Below are 24,241 nucleotides of genomic sequence, written 5' to 3' on the forward strand. Positions count from 1 at the left end.
GCGACGGACATTTGTGACGGATATTTTTTGACGCAAATTTACGACGGAATAGAGAGAGAAAACTATTTGTCGCTAACATTCGAAATATTTGCGAACTTAATGACGAAAAGTTTTCCCTCGCTAATTTCGTCGCTAATGAGCGACGGATTAGCGACAAAATTTTTTTGTTGCCAAACACTACAATAAAAATGTTAATTAGCGACTGAATTAGCGAAGAAATATTTATATTGTGAACCTATCGCTAATTAGCGAGAGAAATATTCTCTTGCTAATCTGTCGCTAATTAGAGACGGCAAAATTTTGTCGCTACTTTTCGATTTAAACCGACCCATCTTAGGCGCGAAATTTTTCCTTTCTCCCCGTGCAAAATTTAAACCGATGTCGACGAAGATCGGCTCTCTTTTCAACCCCAGCGTAAGCCTCTCCGACAACGGCGATCGGGGCTTTTACGTCCCCCGCCTGTCGGTGACGTCCCCTAGTGAATACCCTCAGCCAATGAAGGGGCTCCACCCTTCGGCCACTAGCTTCAGAGGCTAGCCTAAACACCGCTAGCGATGGTAGTTCTCCGGCGACCGTGCATCTCACCGGCACCTCCCCGACATACAGTAGCTGGATTGCCGGTAGAGCCGAAAAGCACCCAACTGTGCCAACCTTCTCTGTTCCTGTAATCGACTGCTGCCCCTCATTCCTCAGTGATCCAGTTGTTGTTCAGTCCCCCCCCTATGAATCATCATACCTCTGTCGGTGAGGGTAAGGGAAAAATAGGACCATCGGCGAGACTAAATGTGTGGTTTTTTTTATATATCTGTTTGCAGGCAGCCACCATCCTTCGTCAGATGTCATTGTCATCGGTGGTCGGCTACTACAGCCGATGGCGGGCCAGGCAAGACAAGCGGAGAACCAAGTCGAGAGGGTGTCAGAGAGCGCGCATAAGAGTGCACTGGTTCGGCGATGCACTTTCCTGCGTTGTGCAGAAGACCCTGCAACGGCGGGCCGGGCCGAAAAAGCAGGGAACCAAGTCGGGAGGGCGCTGGAGAGCGTTCCAGAGAGTGCACCAGTTCGGCGATGCACTCTCCTGTGTTGTGCAGAAGACCCTGCAATGGCGGGCCGGGCCGGAAAAGCAGGGAACCAAGTCGGGAGGGCGCTGGAGAGCGTTCCGGAGAGTGCACCGAAGAGTGTGTTGGTTCTTTGAAAAAGACCCCGCAGTGGCGGGTCGGGCCGCTCGGGTGCAACGCATGTGTGGTGCGGTACAAGTCTGACCTATTGCTGCCGAAATACCGCTCGACAGGGAGCAATTTTTTTTTTTTAAAAAAAAAATAGCGATGGATTAGTGACGGATATTATCCTTCGCTAATTTAAAATAGTGACAGACTCGCGATGAATTTTATCCGTCACTAATTTAAAATAGAGACGGACTCGCGATGGATCATGGTCGTCGCTAATCCATCATAAATTAGCGACGGAAGTAGTGACAGATACATTCTGTCACTAATTAGCGACCAAGATTATGCGACGAACGCTATCCATCGTTAATTCATCTTTAATCCATCGCTAAACAGTTTAGCAACAGATTAGCGACGGATAGCCTCTGTCGCTAATCCACATTTTTGTTGTAGTGCTAGTCCATGGCGTATGGGTCGTGGTGAGCTACTAATTTTTTTAGATAACCAAAGAAAAATGGCCTTACTCACTAAGTTCATTAGCATAAAGCTTTAGGAGCTTCGGTCTTGTGGCAAGTGGCACATTGTTGGATTTTGGATCGGATAGAATTCAACTTGAATGTGACCCATATTGACATGGGCACATCAAGGGATATACATGGGAGAGGCTCTTGGGTTTAAGGGGTTACAGTCTATGTATGCACATTATGAACCTCCATGGGTGCCCGACTTTCACTAGATCTCATTATGAATAGGCGATGAGTGTCATCCTCGTATTGTTGGTTGCTCACTATTTTTTGGTTTAAAGGGTTCTCTTCACCTCTCAATATCATGGCTTGGGCTCATTGTGGGCATCGATTGGCTGAGGAGACCCACATCCACAGCAGCGTCGTTCGGATTGTTCATGATTGCATCCGGTAAGTAGCTCTTTTGCGACCCATTTTAAGTTGGCATTAGGTTATGTGTCCACACACCACGCATCCGCTACACATGTATGGGTTGTGGGTGCACTAGCAACCAGGTCGTACATGCCAAAAAAAATTGCCAAAATTCGAGTTTTCAATCGAGGTTATAGAAACCCCCTTAAGGAGCCCCTGTCACCAATGACCTGTTGTCGCAGCCATCGAAAAGTCGGGTCAGGCTATGCTGGACAACGATTAGTCGTCTAAGGTAGACCGTCGTCAGTGGCCACTAAGGTCAGCCCCTTGTTGCATCTACAGTGCATCCTGACTGGTACGGAGACCCAATCTGAACCCAAAACCATTTTCATGGTTTCAGGTGGATCGGCTCTACGCCCAACCCGACTGGACCCAATCTTGACATGGACTCATTGGCAGGACCAGGTAAATCGAATCTGCATCCAACCTGACATGATTCAATCCAGATCCATCAATAGGTTATGGGTGGATCAGGTCTATACCTGACCCGATGAGACCTGATCTAGACCCAGACCCATTGGTGAGACCTGGTGGATCGGGTCTATGCCCGACTCGATAGGAGCCATTCCAGGACCCAGTATCCTGTTTAAACCAAGTCTGAGTCCAACCTAGTGGCGCTATTCTGTTTAAATTAGGTCTTAGACCAACATTGGGTATGATAAGATTTGGATCTAGACCCCGTCAACTATATGGCACTGAATTGGTTCATGAACCGATTTGTCCATCTAGGACCAGTCCAGGTCATTCTTAAATTGGTTTTGGTCCTTTTAGTACCAATTCAATAGATTCTAAAACTGGTTTGAGTGTTCTAAGACCGGTTTGAGGGTTATAAAATCAATTTAGTGATTTCCTAGGCCAATTCAAGGTTTTTATGACCGAATTAGGGCATTTCAAGACTGATTCAATGGTTTTGGAACCGGTTTAAGACTTTCTGGGACTAGTTCATGCTTTCTGAGACTAGTTCAAGAGTTTTCATGACAGATTCAGTGATTTCCTGGATAGGTTCAGAGTTTTTGTGATTGATTCAAGGCCTTTAGTGACCGGTTCTAGGTCTTTAAGGAACTGTTTAGGGCAAACTTTAATATCGGATATGACTAGTAAATGCATGTTTTTATCATTAATCTCATACTTTTGATGACTTTAGCATGATATAAGGTGTGTGTCATACTAATTTTGAGTTATTCGTGATTATTTAAGCATGAGATTATTAATGAAAGCACTATTTTTGTGTTGTGACATGTTTTATACATACTTACGTAAAGATCTCGATCAACTCACTCTTAGAATCACCAAAGTGATTTGAGTTGTGTTGATTGAGGGTTATTTTGGCCATGTTAAGAGTGATATTGCGTACTATGATTGTGCGTGATTTTATGAAACAATGATTCTAACCAAAGGTAAGCCATTCTATTCCAAATTCACATAGAGTATAATAGTAGGTGTATACACCAGTCTATAAGCATGATTGTACCTAAATGTACATTACTGAATTACTTTTGGTTACATGATCAACTAGTTTCACCAAGTGAAGTCAATTCCTTGAGAATTGTGGAAGTAAAGCAACTTTGAGTGCTATTGTTTTCACTAAAGTGAAACGATAATGACTTTATTATGTTTGCCATATAAAAAGTGAATAATAAAGGGTATCACATTCACCTTTTCAATATGAATCTTTTATAAGTAATAATTTAGTATTTTTCCTTCGTACTTGCAATATCAGGTCTCTTGATCACTAACGATTCTAATAATGTCATCATTTTAGACAAATCTAATTTTTATGATTGAAAAGAAATAGTGTTATTCACTTTGGGACACATGGACCTAGATTTAGCGTTCAGAATTGACAAACCTTTCGCTCTATAAATCAAAGTATAGCCGATCAAAAGGCTGCCTTTGAGAAGTGGGAGCTCTAATATGCTTAGCATGTTGCTTTTGTAAATCTAGAGGGGCTAAGAATATTAGAAGCGCCATCCCTTATTGCAGGATAATGAAACAAAATTTAAGAGTTATTGAGACTCAGTTCGTCAGTTCTAATAAGGCTATGGGAAGTACTTTCATGTTCAAATTAGTATTTATAAAATATTACGGAGATAACAACATCCGACAACACATTTTAAAAATGAAGAACATTGCATCTCAATTAAATGATATAAAGATCTCCATTTCCAATTCTTTCTTAATCCATCTTATTTTGACCTCATTTTCTATAGAATACAGACCCTTCAAAATCTCCTACAATATACATAATGATGAGTAGTCTTTTAATAACCTCTTGACCAAGTGTGCTGAAAAGGAAGAAAGATTGAAGGGTCAGAATATGCAGAGTTCATATTTAGATTCTCATCAGGTAAGGAATAGGCTTAGGGCAAAGAAAAGTTCTTTCAAGAAGAAAACTTTTGAGGAGAGTTTTAACTCTTAGGCAAATGTTAAATCCCAGTTGTGAGGTTGTTCTATAAAGTGTTCTTCTGTAATAAAAAGAGACATAAGAAGGTGAATTGTCTTAAGCATAAGAAATGACTTTAAAAAAAAGGTAATAAATCATTTATTTTTCATGAGTACAATTTGATTCATGTTTTATTACATAGTCGGTAGATTGATTTTTGTGTCATGGTACACATTGCAATTTCTTGCATATATTTCTGAACAAATGAGAATCAACATAACATGAAAGAAGCATCTTCTTAGAAAATAACATGTGTTCACATGTAAAGAACGTCAGGACCTGCAGAGTTGTGTTAGAGTCTGGATTCATTTTGAATTTAGTCGATACATTTTATGTTTCATCTTAAAGTCGAAACCATATTTTAATTTCAAAACATGATAAGTTTGGTTTTATATTTAATTTTGAAAACTCCAAGCTTATTATTGTTAAAAATTATATTTCTTTTGGTTCTACATATGTATGTGATGGTTTGTATTGTTTGATAACCAAACTTCATATCCATGAATCTCTCTACATTGAAAATACAGTGATTATCAATAAATATGGTTTAAAAGATGATCGATCATATTTACTTTGGCAATGAAGATTATGACAAATCTCTAAAGGGAGGATTAAAAGACTTCTGAAAGAAGAGATTCTTGATTCTCTTAATTTTATAAATACAGAATCATATGTTAACTGCATAAAGGAGGAAGGCATAGTGTCTCAATATACCATGTCAAGTAGTGACAACCAAAATGATGTAATGAAAGAAGAAATCGTGTGCTTAATAAAATGTTTTGAGTGATGTTAAATCACTTAAACCTTTTCTTGACCTTACAGAGTGAAGCGCTTAGGACAGCAATGAACATATTAAACAAAGTTTATACAAAATATGTTCAAACAACTTTTTATGAGTTATAGACTAGTAGAAAACCTTCTTGATCATATATGCACGTATGAGAATGTCTGACTGAAGCTAAATTGTATAACACACATATAAAATTCTTTGATCCTATGACAACTAGTAGATTTTTTATTGGTTATTTAGAAAGGTTAATAGGTTTTAAGTTTTATTGTTTATCTCATACACCATATTTTGTAAAAATAAATAAAGCGAGATTTCTTGAAAATATTTTTGTTGGGTTAGATACATCTCAAAGTCTTGTATTTGAGGAATTGCAAGATTCAGTTTTTATACCTACGAAGGAAAAAGACTTAGTTTTCTTGATCATTGTCCCTTTGAATAATGTTAGGAAAAATCATGTCAATAAACCTCAATCCCAAGTAGAACAAGTTATTGATGATGATATACAACAATAAGATGCAGGGGTTCAATTTAAACTACCAGTAACTCATGTATGGAGGTTCACGAGGGACAAGAGATTCGCTATTCACCCTAATTATGTAGTATATTTATAAGAGCTCAATGATTTCATAGATATTGAAAATAATCTCTTAACCTTTGCAAATGTTATTGATGGTGATAAATCATCAGATTTAATTAATGTCATAAAAGAAGAGTTTGTCTCTATGACAAAAAATCAAGTGTGAAATTTAGTACCACGACCAAGTGGAGTCAAACCTGTAGGTAGAAAATAGGTGTTTAAGTCCAAAATAAAATCTAAAGGGTGAGTAGAGAAGTACACGGCTAAGCATATTACAAAGGGATTCAATAAGATAAAAGGCATTAATTATAATGAAACATTTTTCTTATGTCTCAATAAAGAATTATTGAGAATAATCATAGCCCTCGTAGCTCATTTTTATTTAGAGCTACATCAAATTGATATAAAAATAACTTTTCTGAATGGGGATTTGAAAGAAGATGTATATATATAACAACCTCCTAATTTCAATGTAGATAACTCAAACAATTTAATTTGCAAATTGAATAAATTAATCTATGAATTTAAACAAGCCTCCTGCTAGTGGTATAAAAAGTTCAATCATGTGATTTTGAATTTTGGATTCACAGAAAACATTGTTATCAGTGCATATATCTTAAGGCTAGTAGGAGTAACTTCATAATTTTGGTTTTATATGTTGATGACATTCTTCTTGCAACTAATGATTTGAGTATGCTATATGAGATAAAATATTTTCTTTCTCCTCATTTTGATATGAAGTACATGGGTGGGGCCACTTATGTCAGTAAAATTAAGATTTATCATGATAAAACTAAAGGTACCATTGGCCTCTCTAAAAAATCATATATCTTTAAGGTTCTTAAAAGATATGGAATAAAGATTTGTTCTCTTGCATCAACACTCATAGTAAAAGAGGATAAATTGAGCTTAAAAGACTTATCTTCCGGATGATATCAAAAAGGCTCAGATAACAAGCGTTATGAATGCTTCGGCGGTTAAGAGTTTGCAATATATGCAGACTTGCATACGACTAGATATCGCATTTGTTATTGAGATGCTTGGTAGATATCAGTTTAATATAGGCATTGCACACTAGAAAGTGACGAAAAAGGTCATGCGTTATTTACACCTATTTACAATAAACAAAAGACTATGTGTTGACTTATAGAAAAATTGATCACCTAGAGGTCGTTGAATACTCTAATGTGAATTTAGGAGGATGTCTCAATAGTAAAAAGTTCACTACTGAATATATCTTCTTATTGGCAGATGGTGTCGTCTCATAGAGAAGCAAAAATTTGTTTACAACTGCAGGTCACACCATGAAGGCAGAATTTATTTCTTTATACAAGACTTCATCTTATGTCATGTGGATAAGGAACTTTATTATAGGTCTTCGTGTTGTGGACTCTATTGAAAGATCACTGAAGATCTTTTGTGAAAATGAAGTTTTTGTGTCATTCTCAAATAGCAACAAAAGTTTCATCTCATGTCAACATATAGAGTTAAATTACTTTATTGTTAAAGAAAGAACTGAGAATCATTTACTATGTATTGATACAATCAGTACGAAAGAAATGATTATGAATCCGCTTACTAAAGGGCTAACACCGGGATTATATTCCCAATATATAATGATGATGGGTCTATTTGATTCCTTGTAATATATGACAATACATTATGGTTATATATGATCACATTTATAAAACTAAATAGATTCTCTATGGTTCTGTGTATTATTGATTTTATGTAAAGTGTCTTTCGTTTTGAAGAGAGAATATCATAATAATAATATTAAAATGACCAATAAGATGGGTTAGAGACTAATGAGTTCATAAATATATTTTTAATATGTTAAACATTGAAAATAAATAATATTATAGTACTGAAAAATATAATATCTCATATAAATGTGTTCATCATCATGACTCGTAAGATTCTTTCTTGTGATACAAGATAGCATGTAAACTCACATAAAAATTGAATCAAGATCATAGCAATAAACCTCAATCAAGTATTTTTTTATGTCAATGGGTTAATTGGAAAATTGTTGAATTTTGGATCGGATTAGATTCAACCTGGATATGACCCATATTAACATGGGCACATCAAGGGACATACATGGAGAGGCTTTTAGGTTTTGAAGGTTACAGGACTATTATGAGGCCTCATAATTGTCCATGTATACCCATTATAGACCTCCACCATTGCCATTATGGATCTCCAGCAGATCTTCCTATAACTATGAGACTTGTAGTAGTGTGATGAGTGTCATCTACGTATTGTCGGTTTCTCTCACTGCTTTTTGGTTCAAAAGTTCCTTATCACCTATCGACATTCTGGCTTGGTCTCATTGTGGGCATCGATTGAGTGAGGAGAATGCCAACCACACACATCTATTGAAAATCGTTTGGATCCTCCATGGCAGCATCCGATAGGTAGCTCTTCTACGATCCATTTTAAGTTGACACACATACCCATGAATTTTGAACTTGTGACCTCATGTCAACTAAGTGGTATCCCAAGGTCGTCCCTACCAAATGAGCAGGGCCGCTCATAGGTGCGAGTTACTCGCTAATTAAGACTTTTCATAATGTTAAGATAAAAAACTATGCAGTACATGACCTAAGACTGGTAAACTAGCCAAACAACCCGAACTTGGCTCGTTAAGGGTACACCCCAGCTTGAGATTGGCTTGTCAGCACGCCACGGGCCGAGCCGAGCCAAGGCAAAGCTCGTTATGATCAGCTGATCATGAGCTAGCTCATTTTCTTTAAAAAAAAAATATTTAAAGTATTTTTTAAGCTTGATAATATATAAAATACATATAATAAATTATATAAAACACATTATATATATAATGTTTAAAACGAGCCTATATAAGCCAAGCCAAAATTGCCACATTCATACTTGGCTCCCTTACCTAAATGAGCTGGCTTGTAGCTCGGTTAGTCGAGCTCAATTTCCAAGCTAAGCCTAGCTGAACATTGAGCTACTCACCCTGTTTCTCAGCCCTAGCTATGATGGGCTAAGATTTCATTAATTATCAAAAATAATGCCTAAAGTTTGAAGTCAGAAAAGGATTGCCAGGGATATGAAACCCGATGTGAAACCTTCTTCCAGATAAGGAAAACGAAAAATAGGGTTCTTGCTTTTAATCGTAGCCCTGTGTTTGTTTTGGTCATGTAGGCCCACATAAACGGTGCATTTCCATAGCACCAAATGCTCTCTAAGGAGCCCCATGGAGTTTGGTGTAGGGCCTTGGCCACTAGACCGGCGGTCAGGTTTCCATTTCCACGGGCATCAGCCCCTTGTACATAAGAAGGGGCATGGGCATTATGTCCCTTACTGATGCCAAAGCAAGGCGACTCCTTCGGGGCAAGGGGTGGACTATAGGTTTACATCGTCGAGAAAGCGACTGTAAGTATGGTAGGCATAGCTAGCACGACTAGGTCTCTGATCTCGGGATTGATTTTTCCCTATGCTGATAAATAGACTCTCTAAGGGGGGCCTTTGAATCACTCATATCTTTGATCCCTAGGATCTCGAAGCAGAGATCACAGGATCTATATCGCTTATCCAAGGATCTCTATACCGACCAACCTCCCATTGTAATAGAGATCCTCAAAAAATGACTGATTTTTAGCCTGTAGTGGGATGATCTCAGACCCTAAACATATTCACAAATATTGACGAAAATACCGTGATTTTATCGCAATATGCTCAAAGGCCACTGCATAATTTTAAAATATCTTTACAATTTCTATGATTTTTTTATATTATTATTTTATAAATACCAATATTTTCTCCAAAACATCAAGAAATTTTTTTATTCAAAGTGAGATTTTTGTCACTGAGATTTTCCCAAGAACGATATTTGTGACATCGAGGCCCATTTGTTCCATAGAAAAATCGACCGTTTTTTTTGTGTGAAAACGGTTTTTCTCCCCGTGTCTGAAAATGAACGCAACCCGCGAGAAAACAAGTTACCCACGTGGGCCCTTTCTGCAATACTCAATGCCTTTTCACATGAAAACCCTTTCATAGCACCGTGAGAAAGCATTTTCCTGCAAAAATAAAAATAAAAAAGCATGGGACCCTTGCAGGCCCATGTTGTTTCTCGCGGGCCGTGCACCATTGAGACCAACGAAATTTTGCGCATGCTCCCCTGAAACAAACGGGGCCCAGATGTCCATATAGTCCAACAGTGGACCCCATTGCCGGAATCTAGTGGGCATCAAATGTGTGTACATGATGTAAACGGTTCAGATTCAGGTCGGAAGTGGCCAATACCATATCCGACTAATCCAATAACGGCTAAAGAGATCTAAATTCATATTCGAATTCTAAAGGTGAAAAAAAAAGTTCATATCATATCTGGTTTTCTCAATGAAACCAGACTCTCAGATATCCATCAAATCCGGATATTTCGATATCAAAAAACCAAAAACCATATCCATAGACAATTATAATTGAATATAGTTTTTGGCTTACCAAATCTGACTAAACAGAATCAGATCCGATCCAATATCGGATAAAATCCCATCCGTTAACATCCCTAATAGTGCGAGAGCAGAACCATAGCAAATTCTCCGGCTTATCCTATTTTGCAAGATAAGTGGGTGCATTGCCCTTAAATCCCAAAATTGATTGGTTGGTTTCCACCAAACGCTAAAGGCTACTGCATCTCTCATTGCCACGCATAAAGTGCCGGTGTACTTTTCCTGACGTTACCCAAATATTTTTTTTAATTACCACATAATCCTCCCCCACCGTACACACGTAGCTGAGCCACACTGCGCTGTCTGGACCTTTACGTAGTGGTCAGAGTCAGCGTATCAATAACCTTACTTAGCCAGCACGGCGTCAAAACCACTCTGAAATGGAAAGCACACTTCCAGTAAAAGCAACAAAATCAAGCCACCTTTCTCGCTGGCAACCACGTGGACAGGAAATTGAAATTTTCCGTATTCGCTGTCCTTTTCTTTCCCGGGCCAAAAAGAAAGAAAGAGAAGAAGGAAGAAAAATGAATACATCAAAAATACCGTTTGCGTTTGGGAACCTCCTCCAGGGTGGGAACTGAGTTCCGGTTCGTTCCTGTGCGTGCCGACTCTGACCAGGAGCCCGCTTCCGATTCTTATTCACGCGAACCCGGTTCGTCTTTCACACGTTCAACCCCAACCCGCACTGCTTGTACGTCACCGACTGCTTCCTGGGGCTGATGACGATCACGCAATCCGCCGAGACCTAACGTTAGCAAACCATCAACCACTGACGTCAGATGAACGTTAAGGCACATCTCAGATGAATGTTTATTTACAAAATTACCCTTACATCCCGATGCGTGTCCAACAAAAGATGAGTAACCACCACCACTGCCGCAATGATTACTCCATGTGGTCAGCAGGGTCTGTATCAAAGCTGAAGACCCAAGATCGAATCCCGCTGGGACTTCAACTCGGAGTTTTACCTCGCATGAAAGCGGCCCACTATGTGACCCGGTTCTCAGTGAGGTTTTCCTTGTTAAAAATAGCGTTGGTAGTAAGCTAATGCCATTCAGTAAATTTCGTAGATCCTATGGGCATGTCTGGGAAGATTTCGTGGCTAGTAATGAGAGTACGACATATTACAAAATAGCCCTTACTCGCTAAAGATGATGACGAGGATGTCCCCGGCGTTTAGCTGCCCGTTTTTCTCTCTATGCATTGCAGCCTTCATGTGGGTTTTTGTTTAGTTTAACGGAATGACGAAAATGCCCTTCCGTAGCCTTTCAACGGCTATTTGCCAGAGCCGGAAAAAGCGAATGGCACCAAGAGAAGCTAAATCCCACAAAAAAAAGGAGCAGGGAAAAAATTGCATCATGAGTATGGCTTTCCGATGAAGAATTTTAAGGGAGGAGGGTGTTTGGATGACAGGCTTATGGGAAAGTTTTTTGAGAACCCAGCTTTTTAACTGGTTCGAAATGCTGGTTTCTGGGAAACTATGAAACTTGGTTTTGCTGTTGCCCTGCTGTTAACATGAAGGTAACTTGGTTATCCAGAAAAGGACATCATATGTTTGAAAACCCCATCTTCTTCCTGTCCAGATTCGAAAATGTAACATTGCCCCCCTCCCCCCAATGTTGAATTTTAACTGTATTATATCTAGAAAAAGTGGGATAAGTTATGAATATTGCATTATGCTCACCAGTTACTGGTAGCATCACACTAGCAGCACCACTAGTCGTTTAAAACATGACAGCGGATTTACAGAAAAAACTACCACAACCAACTAAGGATTATCTAAGAAATTCTAAGAACAGTTTTTTTTTTTCTGAAAAGCATGTGTCGGGTTTACATCAATCGTTCTCACCATCATCGTCAAACATTATTTCAATGTATACGGAGTCTTCACCAGTGAACTGGCATTCAAATGAATTCACTTTATCTAAAGAACCGGGATGGCATGGGATATTGCATTGCAGAGCATAAATCAACATCCCAAACTTACCCTGGATCCTAGTGGAGTGGGTGCTACCAAACACATCCCAGAGTGAACTATACAGCAAGTTTGTTTCCAAAACCAAACCAAGTCAATGGCTATAATTAGTGCAACTAATTTTCCACACTGTGCTCCTTACCAAACGCAGAGAAACAAAATCTTTCACAACTAGAGAGTTACAGAAGACCTTATATTTGGAAAACGGTACTGAAATGGAAATCGACACCAATAAAACCCACAAACTAGAGGCAGCTTTGGTATTCCGAAGAAAACTAGTGAATCCATGGAGACCCCATTTCTTCCCCTTAACCCCTGTACCCTGGGGCTTAAGTTCAATACAGTATGTAAGGGAAAAGGAGGTCTCGTTTGGTTCTCCACCAAGATCACGGAACTCCCACGATATTGAACCATAAAAACCCCACGAAAAGGTTTTGGCGTTTATCCTGAAATCAGGGTAACTTGGGGGGAACAATTGCATTGTGAAGCACAATTGCAATCTCTCCGAATCTATCCCGTTTTATCCGGATATTCGGATGTGCATAACAACAAATTCAAAAAGAAAAAAACCAGAAAAAGGAAATCCCCATTGCCCACAAAAGAAAAAACAAGCAAAGAGAGAGAGAAGCAGGATCTTGGTCGGGACACCAAACGGGGATTTTCTCACCTGGACGTTGGGGAGAGTGATGCCGAGGGCTCGGATCCGGGCGCCGACGTCGCCCTTGACGGAGAGCTCGACCCGATCGTTGACGGTGGCGTCTCGGACGAGGTCGGCTGCTGCGGCCTGCATCACGTTGACCCGCTGGACGCTGAGCCGGATCTCGACCGGGGTCCGGCTGTAGGCGGGCTGGTAGAACCCGGGGAACTCGGCCAGGCCCAGTGGCACCCCTTCGTACATGACGTAGAAGGTAGAGGGGGCGTACTTGATGCCCACCTTGTTTGGGTTGGAGGCCGAGAAGAGCATGCTGATGTTGAGGGAGAGGTAGGCGATCCCCCCGCCGGAGCCCGGCGGCGTCTCCACCAGCAGGTACTGAACGGTAGCCGCCTGCAGGTCCAGCTGCGGCTTGCGGGGCTTTACCGCAAGCAACACCACCACCACCAGTGCCACCACCACCAGCGCCAGGAAGGTCAGCAGCAGGAAGAAGCAGCAGCAGCAGCCCTTCAGCGTCGCCGACGACGACGACGACATCGGTGAAGGAGGCCGATAGTGGTGGTCGCGATTAGTCGCTGTTATGACCGTCTGATTGCTATCCTGGCCGGCGTGAACACATCCCGCCGGAAGTTGGCCGTCTCCTCTCTCTCTCTCTCTCTTCTCTCTAAAGTCTAAAGAAACCGTCCTTTTTGGTGGACAGCCAGTGGTGGTTTTGTGTTTTTTTGCTTTTTAATATTACTATAATACCCTTTACAGAAAGAAAGAGCTTCGGCAGCGCTTTGTTTTGGAAACGGAGGACCTTTTCGTCATTTGTGATATAAGGTAGGAGGTTTTGAGTAATTTAGTGGTGGGCACATTTTAGGATTTAAGGGCACAGTAAGTGCCGTAGTGGGCAATGATCTCTCTCTTAGCATGAGTTCCTGATGTGGATTACATTTACGAAGATTCAAATCATGTATTATGAAGAATCTATGCCATTTATATATCTGGTACAGTCCCCGACCGTTTTTTGTGTTTAAACTCATTTTTTTTACTAAAAAAAAAACAATGACTCATATTACACAAAAGAAAACATCATTAACAGGTAGTCAAGAATTATTATTAAATTGATTCCGTGCAAAGAATGGTTTTTAGTGAATAAGTAACGATCAATGAAATCATCCCTTTGTTCAAGAGTCTGGCTGTGGGCTAAGTTTGCATGCAGAGGTGTGGTGAATCTCATCCTTAAACCAAATCAACAAGAAAAAAATGAAAAGTTGATGAAAATAAGAATGCCAATCGTGACTTGGAAGATGATGAACAAACAGAGATAGATAGAAACCCAAATGAATGAAATATTTTCTTTTTCTTATTGATTATAAGAGCTACTTTTGCGATTTGGCCTAAGGTATTGTTTCTTCAGTGATAAGGTTTGGTGGTAGCGTGTTCATAGAGTCGCAATAAAGCCTTAGTTTATACCCTTTTCAAAAATCATAGTTGGTATAGGACGGTTATGCACTAAGTGGCATAGACTAAATAGAATGCATATTTAAAGATATGTTTGATCAGCTTTCCTTAAACAGAACTGTGCATGAGATGGTATGCGGGGCATGGACTAGATAGAATACACATTTAAAGATATGTTTGATCCGTTTTCGCTAGATAGAGCTACGCACAAGGTGATATGCGGGGCCAATGAAATGATTCAGCACATGAAAAAGTGTTGGTGCATGGCCTTTGGCTGTTAGGTTGGTCAGACTGGGCAGTCTGACGCCATCACGGGTTTACAAAAAATTTTATATCAATGACAAATTGGTATCAGAACAGAAATATTCATGGAGACCTTGTTATTAATTGAGTGCAATATTGAAGGAGGCAATAATGATTTATACTGGTTACTTAAATTTGCACAGCTGAAGTATTGTTAACTAAATACATAAGCAATATGTTGGCAGGGTGGTATGGGTATCTTGTTAATAGTAAGCAGAAGTATACAATTATTGTTCAATTGGCTAAGAGAACGTGGATATGCCAAAGATTTTTATCAGTTGTGCATTAGGCTCACAGTTGGAGCGTAACTTTTGCTTTGTGCATGCAGAGAATGCACGTTGAATTTGACTGAATGGATTTGCACATTTGGGTATGGAAGACTCAACTAAATTTCTATATTTTCTTTCAAGATTGTGGGTTAGTAGAGTGTCCATCTTGAGCAAAATGCTCATTGTTTTGGTTCCTTAAGTTGACAGTTTTTTTGTGGATTGTGTATGCAGAAAAAGTTATTGTTTGTGGCTTGTCGGTTTGGTTCCTGTGGAAATATTTTGATGGCTTCAGATGAAAGTTGCATTATACTGACTTCGGATGAGAGTTGCAGCGTTAGGGCGTGTTGCCCCTTTTGTGAACGAGTGCCCAAGAAGACGCTTTAAGGACTGTTTTGGGGTGATACGCAACTAGGTGTCCCTCACTTGAGGACTAGTTTGAACCATTGAAAAACCGCAAGTTGGTGCCTTAAGAGAGTTGATATCCCTGCGGCACGCATTGGTGAACGTCATTCTCTACGAAGACCACGAAGGGTAGTCTTAACTGATATACACGTTTCTCATTGTACTTATCTTTGGTTTACTTCTTTTCTTTACCCTACTCAGCTTATTCTTGTTTTCATCCTCTATCGCCGCAACCTTTAATATGCCAAGTCTTATTCTTTAATGCACCTCCGATCACTTAGATAACGATCTTTTGTTCCATCAACATCGAGTATTCTTTGCTCGTGGGACCCCAGTGCAGTCCTATATACAAGCGGATCATCCTCGCCCGCAAGACAAACTTATTATCTCCATGCTCATGGCTAGGGTGCCTTCTAACTCCAATAAGGATGGTTTGGGTGGAGGAGAATGTTTCAGACCGAACCTTCAAAATGGGATAGGTGCAGTGTGAAACTCAATGATCGGTGATGTGTGGTGGTAGCACGGCACACGATAGCCAATGGTATCGTCGTTAGTGCATCATTGTATAGCGACACAGACGTGAAGCATTGTTTTGGCTAAATAGTGTTAGCGGATCAGAAGATGTTGCATTTGGAGATTTGGTTAAGGACTTCTCGACTTGCATGAGTTTTCCACGCGTAGCGTTTGGACGCACGGAGGTGCATGTGGGTTAGAGCTAATTCTTCTAAGAATCACCTTAGGTGATTCCAACCAAGTATGGTGACTCGGGGTTAGGCGAGTAAATGCCTAGGTGCCGATGAATGAGTCTGGGTGGTGTTCTTCACTATAATGTCCAATCATTAACTGATCTTCGGATTGAGCGTCGTAAGGTCTTGTTTCTTCAGTAATGAGGTTTGGCTGTAGCGTGTGCATGGAGTCGCACTACGCTCCATGGCATGCAAGGCTAAGGCAAGTTTGTGCTATTTTTGAAAGTGATAGTTAGTATGAGATGACTATGAACTAACTGACATGAATTATATAAAATACACATTTGAAGATGCACTTGATCATATTTCGCTAAGCAGTTGCGCACGAGGTGGCAGAACCAATGAAATAATTCAACACATAAAAAAGTATTGATGTGCGGCGTTTGGCCGTTAGGCTGGCCCTATCGTGAGTTTGCAAAAAAATTTATACCCATAACAAAGACGGTATAGTAGATAAATAGTGTAAGAAGCTACACATTACTCTCTATATTAAATACCAAAAAATAACTCTCTCTCTCTCTCTCACTCACTACCTCTTTCTCTTGCACAAGAGTTCCTGTTTTGGACCATGGAGAATTTGAGTTTGAAATCTTGTAGCATGGATCTATCACCTTAAGGCCTAAACTTTCACGTAGAAAGATGTTCGGTTCAAATCTCGAGCAATATACAAATGTGAGATGAATGCATTATTTCATCAAGGGGCTTATAGCTTAAGATCAATAGCCTATGCACATAGAGTGGACATCATTCGAGATAAATCGGTTCCGGACCCGCAGAGTAACCGTTGCACTTGGCATCACACGGAGAATGATGAAGTCGGTGAATGATGATGGATCTGCCCCCAAAAGCAAGCATCTTGCACATGTTAATCAGAACCATATCCGTTTGGCATATGTTTGAAGTGCTCCACGAGAAGCAACCGAGTTCATCAACTCCAACACCATCTTGGAGTTCATGTAAAAATAAAAAAGTTTAAAAAAAAATGCAAAAGGAAAAAAGATATTGATCTTTTGACTCATTAAGCAATCAATATGGTGCAGCCTTACAGGGACTGCCAGGAGGCCATAGTGACAAAAGTTAAAAACCACAAAATATCGGTATTAAAAAGCTCGTGAGATTTTGAATTTTTTTTTAAATCTCGTGTTTTTTTGGAAGATCTTGGCGATAGAGAATAAATTAAGAATAAAAATTATTTTTATAAGAAAATATAAATATAATTATTTAAAAATAAAAACCATAAATTTTCATGATAAATAGCCATTAAAAAATAAATATCATGTTTAAATCATGATGTATATGTTTTGACCAAAAATCATGATATTTTGAATATATCACAAGAAAATTATGTTTAAAACGTTTAAGTAATTTCTCACAATATTATGGCGAGATTTTCATAAATCTCATAATATTTATACTATGCAAGAGGCTTCACTAAATTTAAAAGAAAAAAGAGAAAAACCGCCTGACTACCCATGTGGTGAGGGGCATCCTGCATATTCAAGATGAAAGCCCAGGATCAAATCTCCCTGGTGCATGAGGGCTGCCTTTTTTTCTAAATTTTCCTTGTATAAATCGGCTTCACTAATTCGGCTTGAATCGGGCCAATTTTATCCTGAATCAATTCACTTGAATGGTTTAAAAAAAATGTATTCATAAGAAATAAAATTGAATAAGAATTCATCTTTGAACAGGTCCATTTCAATTCGATTCAGCGGATTTTATCGTTTTCTTGGGAAACCGATTTTAACAACATTGCTTTTACCATTTCAAATATATAAGAAAATGGGTCCATGCTAAACCCATTTGTGCTAAACCGCATGCTAAATGGGTTTTCGGGTGCTTTTTTTTGCGGTTTTGGCCCCATAAATGTGTTGGGGCATGGTAGATTTACTAAGAATCCAACCCGGATCATGGTTTTGATAAAAAAAAAATTGATGTTTGGAGCCTCCAAAATTTACAAAGATTTTGGACTGCTGATTTTTTGAACCTTATAAAAACCCACTCATGTGTCAGAATCAAACTCTTCAAGAGCTGATCCCTATAAAATCAAGTACATAAATCACATCTTTATGATCAGAATTTTAAAATAAAATGAAAAAAGCTCGAGAAACTCATTTAGCACCTGGTTTAGCACCAAATGGGTTTAGCACCAACCCATTACTATATATATATATATAATAATTGTAAGCCGGCAATTTTTAAATAGGGCATTTTTTTGCTGCAGGTTCACATTGTCAGCCGTTGTTGTAAACTAGCCGTTACTCCAAAACAACAAAGAGTGAAAATAATGATTTTGTTCCTTGAATTCTGAAGGGTAGAGAAGAACAGCCAAGGTGCATATAAGCTTTTTGGTCGGCATATTTTTTTTTTTTTTGCCCTTTTCCAAGTGTACTTTTTCCCTTGGAGTTTACTTTTCAAATGGCCTCCTCTAGTTTTAAAAAAAAAAAAAATGGGAAGCCCTAAACCCCCTTCCCTTTCTTGGAACTTTTCCGTTCTTCCCACACATGGCTTCCTAAAAGTGTAGGTTTTTTTTTTTAGGTTGTGAAACTTCCAGGGCATTTGGTAGTTCCAAGAATAAATGACAAAAGACAGCTCAAATTATCAGTATTTACAAAGATCCACCCAATATTTTTGTTTTGACATTTAACCACTTATACCTTTTTGCATTTCTTTTTGTCATCGACCAGCAAATAAGGGTGGGCATCGGGCCAGCCCGGCCCGATCCATTTACTAACGGGTAAAGTTTTGACCCGGTTATTAACGGACTCGGGTTTGAAGAGAAGCTCATGGCCCCGTCCCATTAGCCCAATGAACCAATGTGAAGCGAGCCAGGTTCATCCTGACCCCAAATCTATTTGTAGGTTATTTTTTAATTAATACAATAATTTTTATAATACCAAAAAAATAAATTAAATGAACTTGGTGGTAAGCAAAACCATCACATATGATACGATACACTTTCTGGACCCATCCAGAGGCAGCAGGACTGGAAACCATCAGAGGCAGAACCATCTGGGCATCAGCCCTGCTATTTTCTAGCTCACTTAATTAGTACAACTAATTAGGTAAATAATAATAATTAACAAATAGCAAGTTCTCATGCAACTAATTAACTAAATAGTAATAGTTATATATAAGTTACTATGTAATAGTTAAATTTTAAAAAAATTATATTAATAAATAACTCAGGCACATGTGTGACGGGCTGGAGCCTGGCCCATGTATATAACGGGCCAAGTTTGGACCCGGTAGCTAATGGGCTCGAGCCTAAAATCATATCTCATGGAGGGCCGGTTTGGCTTGGCCCATGGGGCGGCCTGGACCGTTGCCCACCCCTACCAGCAGTCATTTATTTGGCCACCGTTTGGCCAAACAAAATGGTTAAAACGCCCCCTTTAAAAGAATAAATGATAGAAAGCTCCCCCTAAGTATCAGATATTTACAAAGATCCACTCAGCATTTTGGTTATGTAATTTAACCGCTTAATTTTGGCCTTTTTGTTTCATTGACCCTTTTGAACGGCTTAAAATTAGGGGTGTCAATTGGTTGGGTTTACTTGGACCCGACTCGGACCAAACCTTATAGGGTCCAGGTATAGTGATAAATAAGAAGACCCAATTAAGACCTGGGTTCAAACTCGAAGGTCCGATTAATATGGATTCAAGTATAGTTTGTGATTTTTTTTTTCAATGTAAAAAATGATAAACAATACCATTTTATCGGGTATAATCTGGGTCTGTTTCATGTAGTTTTTATCGGGTTCGGGTATGATTTTTTTTTATAGTAGACCTGATTAGACCTAGCTCCGTACCCGATACTATACCCAAAAATCGGGTCCAAGTCTGGTTTCACTGGGTCTGAACCAAACCCGACCCGTTGACACCCCTACTTAAAATGGTATATACACAGGGAGTAAGTGCTAGGTGTGCACAACTATCCCTGAGCAGGAAAACACACATAATTTTTTACTAATGATTTTTTCCATTTTTTTTTTAATTCTAGCTCTGTATAAATGTGTTCTGCATCAAAAGGTCTTTTTAAGGGTTGAAAATCAACTACCCATCATTTTTAAAATTTAAAAATATTATAAAATCATGATTTTTTCAAATATTTGGGATCTATCATTCAAAAGTATAGAGAAATTGATGGAGATGTAAATCACAGGATAAAGGTTGGGTGGATGAAATGGAAGAGTGCAACTGGAGTGTTGTGCGATCGTAGAATGTCATTGCGGTTGAAAGGAAAGTTTTATAGGACGACTATTAGGCCCGCTTTACTATATAGTACGGAATGTTGGGCTGCCAAGAGACATCATATTCAAAAAATGAGTGTAGTTGAGATGCGTATGCTGAGATGGATGTGTGGAAATACAATAAAAGATAAGATTCGGAACGAGGAGATACGTAAGAAGGTAGGCGTTGCACCCATTGAAAATAAGATGAGAGAGAATCGTTTACGGTGGTTTGGACATATTCGACGAAGGCCTAATGATGCTCCAATTAGAAGGATGGAGAAATGGGAAAATATATTAGTTAAAAGAGGTCGGGGCAGGCCTATGAAGACATGGATGGAGGTGATAAGAAAGGATATGAATGCTTTGAACCTCACCGAGGACATGACATTGGATAGAAATGAATGGAGGAGAAGGATTCATGTGGAAGACCCATAATGATTTTCTTTGTTGGTTCATATCGCCGACCCCAATTGTTTTGGGATGAAGGCGTATTTGTTGTTGTTGTTGTTGTTTGTATAAAATCATGATTTTGCGGCAAAAAAAAAAAAACATAAACTAAAGGCTGGTTACTAGCAAATGGAACATGCTGAACACATTCATATGGTCAAATCACTGAAAAACTGTCTAACACCAGTGCACTAGGGGCCTGCACACCCACTCTTGCTTAATTTATACTTTTCTTCGTAACCAACTAGGGGCCTGCACACCCACTCCGTTTGTTTGGTAGGAGTAGTTAGTGCACGTCACCTTGTGTTGGGACGTTGCAAGTTCAAAACCCAATGGTATGAGTTGTATAATTGGCGGGGTCTGCCTTTCTTCCTAAAAAAAACTTTCTTTATGACAAACAGAAACCCTCTATTTTTTTCTTATCCACTGTCTAGAACTTCATGTGTACTCCCCACCACTCCCTCTCTAGCCTACCGAGAAAGGTCTTTTTGGCTTCAGCTTGCCTAGAAGATGCACCCCTTAGGTTTCGAACTCAGATCATCCCTTCAATTCAAGATAATCGAGTCGCCTGTTAGCCAATTGTGTGAACCTCACGTGGGCTTACTTAATTTGACATAGTCTATATAACTTATTTAATAGAAAACTTGCTTTAGATGTATATCTTTAATGTTTAGAAGTGCTTTTAGAGCAAATGACTCGTATCTCATTAAAACTCGATGGTGAAAAAGAGTGAAATCTTTTGGTTAAGTTGATTTTTTTATATAAAAAGCACTGTTTTTTTAGTACATAAACAATGATAAACACACATTCAGGCTCCATTCAGAAGCCTTGAATCGGAGGTGTTTTGCAGTTTCCCCCGGTAATCCCATGCTCTTTGCTGTTTGAGGGCAGTAGTGTCGCTAAAACACTGCATTGCAGGGACGGACCCAGAAACTTTTATTGGGGTGGGGGGCCAAACATAAACCAAATATTTTTTTTCTTAGGGAGGCCGAGGGGCCAAGAAATAGGCTCCAATATAAGTTTTAAATTCTTGGGCCCCCAGTTCTAACGTAGGTCCATCTCTGCTGCGTTGGGAATGGAGTTGGCAGCTACAACACCATATTTCTGACACCATATTTGCTGTTTCCATCTCAATGCAAGGCTTCCAAACATAGCCTTACATGTTTCGGTTAAGCAAAGAAATGGGCTCTTTGTGGTTGGTAGAAGTTGTTCTCCCTGCTCGTCTCTTTCTCTCCCTGCTCTCGTCTCACACCGAGAATTCGTAAAATCGAACGCTCGGTGGAGAACACGAGCGCGTGGTTCGTCGTGATTCTTTGCGGGATTCGATGAAGAATCGAACGCTCGGGCAACAGAAAAAGAAGCTGAAATTTGTGCCTTCTGAAAGCTCTGCAATGATATTACTCATTTTTTTTACTATAATACTTATTGGAACAACGTAAATGGTGTTTCTTTGCCTTTTGTTTCACAGTTTTAGCTTTCTTTCTTTCTCAGAAGACTTTTTTTTTGTTATTTATGCTCATTGTGGTCAATATTGGGGCAACTATACTTGTGACGTGTTATTCATGCTTAGATGAATTTGGTTTATTTGACCAAATTTTCTTTGATTATGAGTTTGATCAGTGAATAGAGAAAGTGATTTTCTAAGGCAAAATGTGTAGCGTGTTTCACAAGCTGAGCTGAAGGAGCATGGTTGGAAGTACTCGGGCCACACAAAATACAGAAAATCGCTACTGTGTTGCAGTTTTCTGTGCAAAGCACAAAACACAGAAAATCTCTATATGCACAGTGATTTGTCCAGACTTGAAAGGGCAAAGGATGCCAGCGTTAGATAGTCTTGACTCTTGAGTGATTTATATTGAAATTACTATTATTATTATTGTTTAACTTTTGTGTTTAATGTTGTTCATGGAAGTAAAAGAAAAAGAAAAGAAAACAGATCTGAGGAATGTCATATTTTTAGATTTGCTTTTCTGTTCATTTTTTTTGGGTTCTTTTGATTTTATGCTCGAATTTCTTTTTCTTAATTTTGATGAAAATGGTGTGTTAGCATTGCATCCATACTAACGTTTCTTTCATAGCTACTCAACTGCAATTGTGACAGAAAACCTATTGTAAGTGTGATTTTCAACTTTCTGGTATTAGAGCATTTGAGTGATATAGATTAAGACTTTCCTGGATTTTTACTTGAGTTATTATATTGGCAGCATATCAGGAATTATATATCTCCATTTAACTTCATTTAGGATTTTGGAGGATCTCTAGGTAGAGATGCAATTACTGGCGAGGGTCCTCTTTGTTACCGAGGTACTACTTGCTGAGTATGGAAAAGACATTGCATATCTACAATTTGTGATATAGGTGAAGATCCGTTCTTTTCATACCCCTTTCAGTTGTGGTACAATGTAAAGTTGTTCAAGAATTGGCTGACTTACTAGTTATTTAGCATGAACTAGGCATTAAGATTAGGGGTGGGGAACGGGCCGGGCGGCCTGATGGGCCAAGCAAACCTGGCCTGCCATGGGCCGGGTTTGGGCCATGATTTTAGGCTCGGGCTCGTGTTAGGTAAAGGGCCGAAACCTGGCCTGTTAGATACATGGGCCAGGCCCTGGCCGGCCCGCGGGCTACCGGACCAGCCCGATGGGCTTGAGTTATTTATTAATTTATTTAATAATATAAATATTTTATAAATTAACTATTACATGGTAACTTGGATAATTATTATTATTTATCTAATTAGTTGCATGATAACTTGCTGTTTGTTAATTATTACTATTTATCTAATTAGTTGCACTAATTAAGAATTAGGTTTTTGTGTCGTATCTTGAAAATAAAGGAAAATAAATGGGTTTGGGCCGGGCCAGTTCCGGCCAGCTTCACATTGTCTCATTGGGCCAATGGGCCAAGCCATGGGATTTTCTTCAAATTTGAGCCCGTTAAGAATCAGGCCGGCCCGGTGCCTACCCTTAATTAAGATAAAACAGGGGAAGTAATTTTTCTACTAATATAAAATTGTTAGTTTTCTAAGAACCTGTCAAACACATAGTGGAAGTAAAATTGTTAATTGAAGTTCATAAGAGAAGGATAAAACAATGAAAGTTTCTTGTGCTGACCTTCAGATATATCAAAAGGTGCAATAGTTGGAGCAAAAATTTGAGCAAAATGGCAATTGGTTGCTACTAATTTTTTTATTTTTTTTTAAATATGAGTGGTCGTTTCTCTTGGAAACCAGTGAATGACAATTTTTTTTCTATCAATAGTATAACAGGATCAGGCAGAGAAAACCCAAAACTGTTTAAAAGCCTTAGATTCTCATCAACAGTTTATTGTGCTTGCTTATTTTTTCAGGATTTGTTTATTGAAAGCAGTGATTGTAGT

At 39.1% G+C, this 24,241-nt stretch overlaps 1 protein-coding gene across 1 annotated transcript; it reads right to left on the bottom strand.

Annotated features, from left to right (window-relative positions):
• Positions 1-10,771: 10,771 nt before the first annotated feature.
• On the bottom strand, positions 10,772-13,676 carry LOC149812219 (Late embryogenesis abundant (LEA) hydroxyproline-rich glycoprotein family). Its single transcript, XM_089993578.1, has 2 exons — positions 13,035-13,676; positions 10,772-11,137 (listed from the first exon to the last, which is right to left on the bottom strand). Exons 1-2 carry the CDS (start codon positions 13,554-13,556, stop codon positions 11,054-11,056), a joined length of 606 nt encoding a protein of 201 aa, XP_089849704.1. The 5' UTR covers positions 13,557-13,676; the 3' UTR covers positions 10,772-11,053.
• Positions 13,677-24,241: the final 10,565 nt, after the last annotated feature.

Source organism: Nuphar pumila, chromosome 17 (assembly GCF_984573655.1).
Source record: "Nuphar pumila chromosome 17, dmNupPumi1.hap1.1, whole genome shotgun sequence".
Lineage (NCBI taxonomy): Eukaryota > Viridiplantae > Streptophyta > Magnoliopsida > Nymphaeales > Nymphaeaceae > Nuphar > Nuphar pumila.

Coding starts and splice junctions, on each gene's coding strand:
- LOC149812219 (XM_089993578.1), bottom strand. CDS start 13,556: ATGTCGTCGTCGTCGTCGGCGACGCTGAAGGGCTGCTGCTGCTGCTTC. Junction 11,138..13,034: donor TCACTCTCCCCAACGTCCAG/GTGAGAAAATCC, acceptor TGCTAACGTTAG/GTCTCGGCGGATTGCGTGAT.